The 10,150-nt window shown below is 59.5% G+C and overlaps 1 protein-coding gene across 1 annotated transcript; it reads left to right on the top strand.

Moving 5' to 3' along the window:
* The first annotated feature begins 2,922 nt into the window (after positions 1-2,922).
* LOC101176683 lies at positions 2,923-5,863 on the top strand. Its single transcript, XM_012509273.2, has 4 exons — positions 2,923-3,748; positions 4,468-4,526; positions 5,301-5,408; positions 5,726-5,863. The coding sequence occupies exons 1-4, from the start codon at positions 2,923-2,925 to the stop codon at positions 5,861-5,863; spliced, it is 1,131 nt and encodes a 376-aa protein (XP_012364727.2).
* The last annotated feature ends 4,287 nt before the right edge of the window (positions 5,864-10,150 follow it).

Below are 10,150 nucleotides of genomic sequence, written 5' to 3'. Positions count from 1 at the left end.
TGCCCTCTGCCCTATGCCCCTGCCCCATCTGCATCCCCAGGACCACCCAGCATGGAAAGGGCAGAGGCTGGGGAGCACCTATGGGTGCTCTGATGCTGGCCACAGGCCCAGGGGTGACAGTGACAGGGATCCAAGTGCACACGTGAGTGGAGCAGCCAGGCCCAGCTGGAGGAGAGATGTGTTCACCCACACACATGCATCCTCACATACACAGACAAACTGCACGCATACATGTTGACCATTCAGGGGGCGGAGGACGCTGACCCTGGGCCCTGCTGAGCCAGGTAGAGCCAGATAGGAGCTGTGAACCCATGCTGTCGCTGTGCCAAGTGCCGCCAGCCTACCTCTGTGTCATGAAGCAGTTGGAGACACCGTGGTGCTGTAAGTGGTTGTGCAGATAGGACCCTTTTCTGGGTGAGAAGCACATCTCAGCACCGCTGCCTGATCAGACTCAAGAAAGCGTGACCTGCTCTCTTCCCCCCTGCTGACTTGGGGACAGTCACAACCAGGTGGGTGGCAGCTACCCGAGGAGGGTCGTCCCTGAGCATTCACTGGGTGCCCGTTCTGTGCTGACCATGTAGACAGTCGTCTCCTTCATCCTCACGGCAACTCCACGGCGGGGTGGCGGGGTGCTATCCTCAAATGTACCCACTGAACAGGTGAGGCACCTGAGGTCGGAGGGGCAGTAACTGGCCCAGAGACCCAGACGTGGCCCTGGGCCATGCTCTCAGCCCTGCCCTGTGCCATGCTGAACTCAAGCCTTGACCTCTGTGACCTCCCTGTTCTGGATTGCACATCTGCCTTGGGTTTCTGACCCCAGTGGGGCTGAGCCTCGCCCTAGAAGAGCCCCCAGGACGGAGCCCCTGTGGGTGGGGTGGAGGGTGCTCCTCTGTCCAAGTCTGTGCTCTAAGGTGGGTCCCCGCAGGGGGAGATCTCATCAACCCAGACCTTGGGTGCAGTCAGTGGGGGTCACTGTGGAACCCACTGGATATACGGGGTCCCTTGTCTGAGAGTGGGGTGGGGAGCCCTCTATCCTTGGGCAGTTGTGGAAAATGAAGGAGGCCCAGAGGGCTGGCCAGAGGGTAATGATCATCCCTCTTGTTCGCCGGGTCTGGGGCTCTTCCCCACGTGGCTCTTTCTCTGCCTGGTCCCCTAGAGGCCTTGCCCTTTCTTTGCCCTGACTGTTCATGGGAGGGGTTCCTCTGGGGTTCCCAGAACCAAGTCCCCAGAGTTCTCTCATTCTTTCTTGGTGATCCGGAAGCATGAGGCCCCTTCCTGTATTGACAGCTCAGAATTGTGGGATCCACCATCCGTCCACCTGAGACATCTCCATGAGCGCAGACGCCGCTTTGGCCCAAACCAAGCACCCTCCCGTTTGGCTGGTATTATTCTTGACGTGGCTTCTCTGGCCAGAGGGAGTGGAGATGGGGGTGAAATTGAGCAGTCACGAGGTGTCTTGTTCCCTGTAGGAAAGTGGGCCTCTTGGCGGTCCCTGAGTGATCTGGGAGGCTGAGCATATGGAGCTGTCTGGTCCTTGACCCCAGTCTGCCTCCAGGTGCCCAGGATAGCGCATCAGGGGCCCCTCACCCTTGGCAGGTGGATGCAGTTCATCCTGTGTGTGCCTGTCTCCGGGCGTTTGGGGACAACAGGCCTCTGTGTCCAGTTCCCCCTGTTCTCAAGTCCTTAGGAAGGAGCCCACCTCTGATCAGGGGCAGAGACTCCAGAAACCCCAGCAGGCGTGTGGGGCCACTGGGTCTGGACCCTTTTTTCACCCAGAGGCGTGGTAGCATGGGGCTTACCCGGCCGGCAGCGTCTCAGAGCCCCCGGGAGTGGTTCAGGTGTTCTCTGAAGTGGTCAGGAGCAGCGTAGCCTTTGGGCGATGTTGTCTCACAGGACGGACGTGGAGGAATTCGCAGCTACCCTACTTGCGCAGGAGCAGGGGGCATCATTGCCCAGCGTGAGCAGGTACAGGTCGGGCTGCTCCCTCAAGGGAGGCGGGGGCTTGCCTCTCCCACTGTGCCCTGGTGGGAGGGTCCTGGGCTCCCTTGGGAAGCACGGCGGGAGTGGGTTGCCCATGCCTTTGCACCCCCACAGCCCTTCACCTCAGCCCCCTCACTCTGGACCCCTCTGGGTCCCAGGGACACTGATGGGGCCCAAGGATGTGGACAGCTTACAAAGCTACCAATCGCCTCGGGATTCTGCAGTGAGTGCTCTGTCCCTGCTGCCTGCCCACCACCAAACTCACCTCAGGGGATGAGTTTTGTTTTTAGAAAAGCGTCTCTGAGGCAGGACATGTCTTCCCAGCTTGGGCCAACCTCCTTTCCAGCACAGGAACTCCAGCTGGCTGCCCTGCAGGTGGTTGGCGGCAGGCCAGAGCTGCAAGGCTCATCTAGGGATCTTGGGGGAGCAGGTGGGGATGGAGAGGCTCTCAGCAGAGCAGTCTCAAAGACAGCATGAGAGTAGGGGGCAGCCTGAGGGTCTGGCCCTGTCACCCTGGGCCCTGCCCCAGTGAGACCCACAGGTTGTGGCCACGGGGCAAGGGGGTGCCTGGCCCGGCCTGTGGGCAGTTGTCCAGCAGGTCTCTGAGGACTCAGGGGGCCCAGCTGAGCCACCCTACAGAGAGGGGCGTGGGGGGCTGTGAGGGCTGTGGCCCTGGGAGGGCAGAAGGGAAGATGGGCAGGGTGTCAGCCAGGGCATGTCAGGGTGAAGCCAGGGATGCAGCAGAGCTTGCGGCTGAAGGCAACCTGCCTTGGTGCTGAGAGGGGGCCTGGGTCCTGGGAAGGGGAGCCCAGCCTGGAGCCTGCCCCTCAGGGGTCACAGATGGAGAGAGGGAGGAACCTGGGGGAGGTTGGGTGGGGACGATCCCACGGGAGGTGCCACTTCTGGGACGCACCTGAATGGAGCCAGCCTAGGGTGGAGGTGATGGCCTGGGGTGAGCACATACGGTGGGGCCCGGGGCAGCGGCTCACCTGGGACACCTTAGCAGAGGGGCCTCGGTCAGTCCCCAGGGCTCTGCAAGGGCTTCCGGAGACCCTGGCTCCCCGCTGGATCCGTCAGCACAAAGGCAGAGGGAGGAGCAGGAAGGCCGAGTCGGGGCAGGCAGGATGGTGGGGGAACAACCAGGGACCCATTGCATGGCTGCCACAGTGGCTTAGAGGAGGGCAGGGACTGATGGATGGACAACAGCCCCGAGAGCCAGCTGAGGCTGGAGACGGGGCTGTGGGGCCATCCCGGCTGCCTGTGGGGCCCTCACTCACCCTCATCGCCTCTAGCATCTCCCCAGCATCACTTAGCAGCCCAGTGAGAGAGCGGTCAAGGCGGGCGTGTGGGTGGATCCAGGGCCCTCGCTCAAGGGTTCTGACAGATGAGGGTCAAAGAAGGGCCAGGCTGTCCAGTCTCTGGGCCGGGCAGGATGGGCAAAGTCAAGGAACAGGCAGGGTCGGCAGCCGGGGTGCAGGGAGAGGCAGGTGTACGCTGGAAGGTCAGGCCCCGCGAGGGCCCTTGGGGGCGTCAAGTGGGACAGGGCCCCAGCGCACCCTCCGTGCCCTGGGCAGGCCTCGGGCCAGTGATGTGGTCACTCCCTCAGGAAATGCTGTTGGGGCCGGACCACCCACCCTGAGCCACACCCGTCCCGCCTCAGGCCTGGACGTTCTGACCTCCCGCAGAGGATGCTGCCTAGCCCAGGAGGGGCACCCTCATTGTGCACCCCAAGCCTCGCCCTCCACAAGCCCCAGGCAGCCCGTGTTGGGTGGGCCCTAGTTCCTTCTTCTCCCAGGCCCCAGCCTCTCACAGGTGCCAGTTGGCAGGGAAGCACCCGTCCTCCCTTCCCTGTGCATCCCTGGACTGAGACCTGGGGCGGGGGTGGGGGACAAGGCTGGTTCTTCCCTGGGGCCCACTAGGGGAGGAGGAGGACAGTTCCTGGCCCAGCACAGGTCTTCAGCTCTGCCTGGGTTGCCTTACAGTGAGACGCAGCTGCCACCCATCAGTGCCCTGGAAGTAAAGGTAAGAGCCTGACCCTGCTGCATGAGAGGCTGGTCCAGGGACAGGGGGACTCAGCCTGGTCAGCAGCCTGTGGGCCCAGGCGGTGATGAGTGGGAGCGACAGGCTGTCCCTGGGAGGGGTGGCAGTTCCTGCGGGACCTGACCTCAAGACTCTGTTCCCGTGGTGGCTTGATCAAACCCCAAAGTGAGAACCACAGTCGTGGCTCAGTAGTCACTGCCCACTTGTGCCAAGACCCCACCTGAATGTTGGGACCCCACCAACACCCGTGGTGCCTGTGGCCTGAGGACAGCATGTCCCAAGACATGAGGCCAGGACACCTGTGCTCATTCAGTCAGAGGGTCTCTGTTCCCCGGGGCCGGCCCTTTCCTGGCTCCTTCCAGTTTGATCCTGTCAGGGCCCTGGAGCCCAGGACCCAGCATCCAAGGGGCATCCTGGCAGCTCCACTAACTTCATCTTATTTGACAGAGAAGACGTCAGGGGATGAGAGACACAGAAAAATGGCTCCGGGTGCTTCTCGACTGGCGGTGATATAGGAGCTCAAGGAGGTGACATGGGGAGGGAAGGGCCCCGTGACCACTTTCTACAGAGTCGGGGTGAGGGGCTCCCACGGCTGTGTCCTGGCACCGCCAGCCTCTCAGAGGGTGGACACCACACTGGGACACCAGCTTTCCTGTTCTTCCCTGCAAACCTCATCTTGCCAGGAGAGAGTCTGATGCCAGGGCCTGGGCCAGCCCTAGCTCAGGGGTAGGGACACCCCCTGGTGACCCGAAGGAAGGAATGGGTCAAGATCAGAGTTCATGACCAGGCGCGGTGGCTCACGCCTGTAATCCCAGCACTTTGGGAGGCCAAGACGGGTGGATCACCTGAAGTCAGGAGTTTGAGACCAGCCTGGCCAACATGGTGAAACCCCGTCTCTACTAAAAATACAAAAATGAACCGGGTGTGGTAGCAGGCTCCTGTAATCCCAGCTACTCAGGAGGCTGAGGTGGGAGAATCGCTTAAACTCAGGAGGCGGAGGTTGCAGTGAGCCGAGATCGTGCCACCGCACTCCATCCTGGGTGACAGAGTGAGACTCATCTCAAAATAAATAAATAAATAAATAAAAATAAAAAGATCAGAGTTCATGACCCTGAGTGCTCCTTCATTCTTTGAATCATGGGAGGAGAGACCCAGTCCTAGGTAGATCCCACGTCTCCCAAGGAACTGAGGGGCCAAAGGCTGGAGATTTCCAGAATCCTCAGGCTCCTATCCTCCCCAGGGTCACCCCATGTCTCACTGGAGCGTCCCTCTGTCCGTAGCTGTCTGCTGGGCTCTACAAGGGAATCCCTCTGCAGATGTGGGGCCAGGTGTGGTCACACTTGCTGAATGTTGAGAAAGTGAAGGCTGAGAACCTGGGAAAATACCAGGTACCACACTTCTACACTCAGCCAGAGCCAGACCTGTTGGGAGCCCAGGCCTCTAGATGGAGGATCAGATGCACATCTTGGGCACAGGTGAGCTGAGCTCCAGCGACCCTCCTGGTGACCCTTTGGCTTGTTGGAAAACAGGCCAAAGAAGGAGCTTTCTGCAGAAGGAAGCCTGCCTGCCTGCCTGCCTGCCTGCCTTCCTTCCTTCCTTCATTCCTTCCTTCCTTCCTTCCTTCCAGAAGCGTGGACTGTGGATGACGGCCATGTGGGGCAACGAGTCTTCTGTTTGGAGGCTGCTTCGTCCTCTTGGCCTACAGGTTATGAAGAAAAAGGGCAAGAGGTCCCCTGGGAACTTCCACCAGATATGGGGATTGGAAGGTCCCTGGGAAGATGGGGTGATCCAGAGGGATGGGGGCTTCCCCAGAGCAGAGGCAGGGGTCACCCTTGAGGAGTGACAGAGTGGCCAAGGGCTCTCCTGGCCCAGGGGGCATGCAGCCCCATGGACTCAGTGCCTCTTGGGCTCCAAGCCCTGCGCCTGGCTGGGACACGTGGGGCCGGAATCCAGGCAGCTCCCAAGGAGATGAACAGCAGCAAACAAAATCATGCGGTATGGTGGAAAGTACTCCCTGTGACTCTGGGGACCGGGGTAGGGACCCACAAGAGGGCGGCAGGATGAGGGGGCTCAGGAGCCTTCCCAAGCAACACTGGCAACACCAAATGCCGGGAGGATGTGGGGCCCTGGGGACCCTCACCCCTGCCGGGTGGGACAGGGCACAGCCACTTTGGAAGCCTGTTGGGCAGCTGCCCATGAGGCTCCGTGGACTCACGCCACACATCCCAGAACAGTCTCAGAGACTGACACCAGTGATTTGAAAACTGACGTCCACGTAAAACCTGCGTGCCACGTTCACAGCTTGATTCATCCTCGCTCACAGCCGGAGGCCACCAAGAGAACCTGCGACATGGGAATAGGGGAGGAAGGGGGCATCCACCCTTCGAACAAAAGACCACTCGGTGAGAAAAGGGAGTGAACCCCTGACCCCCGTAGGAATGTGGGTGAATCTTAGATGCATTTCACTGAGGGAAAGAAGCCATGCCTAACAGTTGACCACTGTAGGATTCCAACTTGGCCATTCTGGAAAAGGCCAAACCAAAGGGATGGATAACAGATCAGGATGGCCAGGGGCTGATGGAGTGGGAGAGATCAGCTGCAGAGGGGACACCTTGGGGATTTGGAGGACGAAGGAGCTGCTCTGGGAGGTGCTGGAGTCGTGGGTGGGAGACTCCGCGCACTGGTTCAGAAACGTGGAACTGCATATCCCAAAGACTGAGCTTTCACCCTGTGCCAAAAAGGGGAGAAAAATAATCAATCAGAGTGATTGCGCATCTGAGATATTTGCATTTCACTGAAAGTGGATTTTACCCAGAAATTTCCCAAAATAATCAGATGCCCTGAAAAGGTCACTGCTTAATCGACGGATCATCTCAACCTTGAGTTGGATTTGTCATAGGGGCTTGTAGACAAAATGAAACAGCATCTGCCTGAAGCAAAACGATCTTTTCTCTCTTTCCTAAGCAGCGGGATTTCTTTCAGGTCCTGGTGGCATATTCTGCATCTAATCCCGTGAGTATTCCCAGGCAGTGATATTCCCGGGCCACATTCCCATATTCACAGGCATAGGTGTCTCAGGTGGGGGGTGTCATTGCTTCTTTAAAATTCAGCATTTGCAGCAGGATGCAGTGGCTAATGCCTGTAATCCCAGCACTTTGAGAGGCTGAGGTGGGCGGATTACCTGAGGTCAGGAGTTCGAGGCCAGCCTGGCCAACATGGTGAAACCCCATCTCTACTAAAAATACAAAAATTAGCCGGGCATGGTGGCATGCGGCTGTAATCCCAGCTACTCGGGAGGCTGAGGCAGGAGAATCACTTGAACCCAGGAGGCGGAGGTTGCAGTGAGCTGAGATCATGCTACTGCACTCCAGCCTGGGTGACAGACCAAGACTCTGTCTTAAAAAAAAAAAAAAAAATTTCAGCATTTGCGACCCACGAAGACGCAGTAGTTAGGACTCAAGCTCGCTACTGACTTGGGCATGCAAGCAGGAGGAGAAGGGTCTCAAAGGTGTCAAAGTAGGATGGAAAGAGGTCAAGGCCCAGACTCCTGGTCTGACCTGAGCTTGACCACCATTTCACAGGGCAAGTAATGACGCCTTCCTCCCAGACTTGCCCCAAAGCCTCCCGGAGCTTGGTGGTGTCCCAGGACGGTCCTCCCAGGAAACATTTTGAACAAGTTGCTGAAGTGCCTGATGGACGTGGCTCTTGTCACGAAATGAGTTTGGATCCGAGAAGCCCTCCTCTTCATCAGAAATGGGCAGGGGTCCAATTTCCCCTCCACCTGAACCCTGTCAGAGCCTTTCCAGCTGACGGCTCCACATGTTGGGAGGGGCTCTCATTTCGAGATGGGTCAGGGGCTTCTCAGGATTCTTTAGCCCAAATTGTGCCAGCCCACGAGGAGCACCTGTTATGAACGTCATTCCCAAAGATCCTGCGGCACTTGGTGAATGGACAGTCCCCTTGGCTCCTTCCCAGAGGCCTGGGTCCCATGGGCCAGGGGTAAAGGGGCGGCTCAAGCCCCTGGTGGGGCTGGCCAGAGGCTGAGTCCCAGCCAGGGCCATGTAGTTCTCCATAGCTTCAGAGCTGAGTTTCCTTTTCCTGCCCTGGAGCAGGCAGAGGCACTCAACCCAGGCCGAGCTTAGGCTGAGCAGGGCAAAGGGAAGTGTGTCCCGGGGGTCCATGCAGGGGGCAGGTGTCAGGGGTGCCCCAGCCACCACCTGGTGTTCTGTCCCTCAGGGAAGGGTCTGCAGAGGGGCCTGGAATGGGGAGGTTTGGGGGCAGGCCTGGGGGCCCCAAGGACCTCTGCTGCTCCCATTAGGACGAAGATGAGCTGCGTGCCCATAATTCCACGTTTACGCTGACTCCTCCAGTGCCTCATCAATGAAGTAAGCAGGAAGCCCCCAGCCCAGGGACCCTCCTGCCCCACACTCCCTGGATCCCCCAGCCCAGAGATCTGGCTCCCCAGGAGGACCTGGCTCACCCCCACCTGGCAGGAGGCACAGGCGTGTCCCTGCAGGGCACATAAGCCAGGCAATGCCCCAGAGGGGACATCCCACAGCAGAGGCCAGGGCTCAGCCCAGCCTCATGGGCAGACAGGGCCAGGACTCAACCTGGGAGAGCCCAGGGAAGCCCCAAGCCCTTGGGGAGCCTCTCCTTCCAGGAGCCACATCCCCACTGAAATGAGTCTCCCCCATGAGGAACTGCAGGACCTCCTCTGGTCCAGCCTCACAGGGGAGTGGGGTGGGGGATCTCATCCCATGGGGAGGGGTCCCTGGTGCTACAGGGCACTGAAACCCCAACGGGCCCTGCTCAAGCCACCAGCCCCCAGCTAAGAAGGGCCAGGTCCTCCCACGCCTGTTGTCCCCAAAGGCTCTCTTTTGGCTTGCCAGGCAGCTACGTTCTGGAGGGCTAGCATGTACCAAAGGCACACAACCTCCAGAGTTGACAGAGTCAAGTCCTGGCATGCCCGAGGCTAGCACAGACAGCACCCTCAGACTGTCCCCATGACCCTCTGCTCCAGTCTGAGGGGCAGGACGCCATGAGACCTCTCAGACACAGAGTCCACCCTCGACATGACCCGGATGAAAGGCAGGAATGTGGTGGGCCACTCCCTGCCCAGGCCTGCCCCTGGCCGTGGCCTCCTGTGCACAGCTGGACCCCAGGGGTGGCCCGAAAAGCACCCAGCACTGCCCAGTGGGAGGGGGCCGTGGTGGAAACGGGGTGTGGACACCAACCTCTCCCAGGGACTCCTCCTAGCCTGATGCCCATCCTGCTCCTAGAGCGTCTCGTGAAGCTGGCCCAGTCCAGCCTGAGGGAGCTCATCCAGGACCAGGTCTTCCGGGCCTGGGCCCTGGAGGACGCCATGGCGCTCAGGCGCCTTCACATCTCCATGGGGTTACTGATGAGGAAGCACTGGGTCCTGCTAACCGCAGGTGGGACCCAGTACCAGGTCCCCTCCCAAGTCACCCTCTGCGGCAGTCGGCCTGGGCCCCTACAGCCTCACTACCTGGGCCTTCCTCCTGCACCTTTTTTCCCCCTCTAAGAAGCTTCTGGAGGCCGGGCGCAGTGGTTCACGCCTGTAATCCCAACACTTTGGGAGGCCAAGGTGGGTGGATCACTTGAGGTCAGGAGTTCGAGACCAGCCTGGCCAATATGGTGAAACCCCGTCTCTACTAAAAATACAAAAAAAATTAGCCGGGCGTGGTGGTGGGCGCCTGTTATCTCAGCTACTTGGGAGGCTGAGGCAGGAGAATCACTTGAATCCGGGAGGTGGAGGTTGCAGTGAGCCGAGATCATTGCACCCCAGCCTGGGCAACAAGAGTGAAACTCCATCTCAAAAAACAAACAAACAAAAAAGAAGCTTCTGGAAATAAGCCCGTGGGTCCTCAGGGCAGGGGCTGAGCACATGTGTGCTGGACATGCTGCAGATCAGGCAGGCGGACCAGGGGAAAGACTCTTCCAAGCCCCACCACTGCCACCTTCCACAGTGTCCTGCTTTTGCCCTTGAAGCTCCCTGAAGGGGACCCATCTCTGCAAGCCCACAGCCCTACCTGTGGCATCCACAGCCTCAGAGAGCAGTGGGGCCCCTTACCCCTGAACCCCCTCCAAGAGCATCAGGACAACAAGCCTT

This window comes from Nomascus leucogenys, chromosome 10 (genome assembly GCF_006542625.1).
Source record: "Nomascus leucogenys isolate Asia chromosome 10, Asia_NLE_v1, whole genome shotgun sequence".
Lineage (NCBI taxonomy): Eukaryota > Metazoa > Chordata > Mammalia > Primates > Hylobatidae > Nomascus > Nomascus leucogenys.
This window is presented reverse-complemented; position numbering and strand designations above follow the sequence as displayed.

Bases quoted from the DNA above. Each gene is read 5' to 3' on its own strand.
- LOC101176683 (XM_012509273.2), top strand. From the start codon at position 2,923: ATGGCCTGGGGTGAGCACATACGGTGGGGCCCGGGGCAGCGGCTCACC. The intron at 3,749-4,467 runs GTGGGCCCTAGT...CTTATTTGACAG, and splicing joins CCCCAGGCAGCCCGTGTTGG to AGAAGACGTCAGGGGATGAG. The intron at 5,409-5,725 runs GTACCACACTTC...CTTGGCCTACAG, and splicing joins AGAACCTGGGAAAATACCAG to GTTATGAAGAAAAAGGGCAA.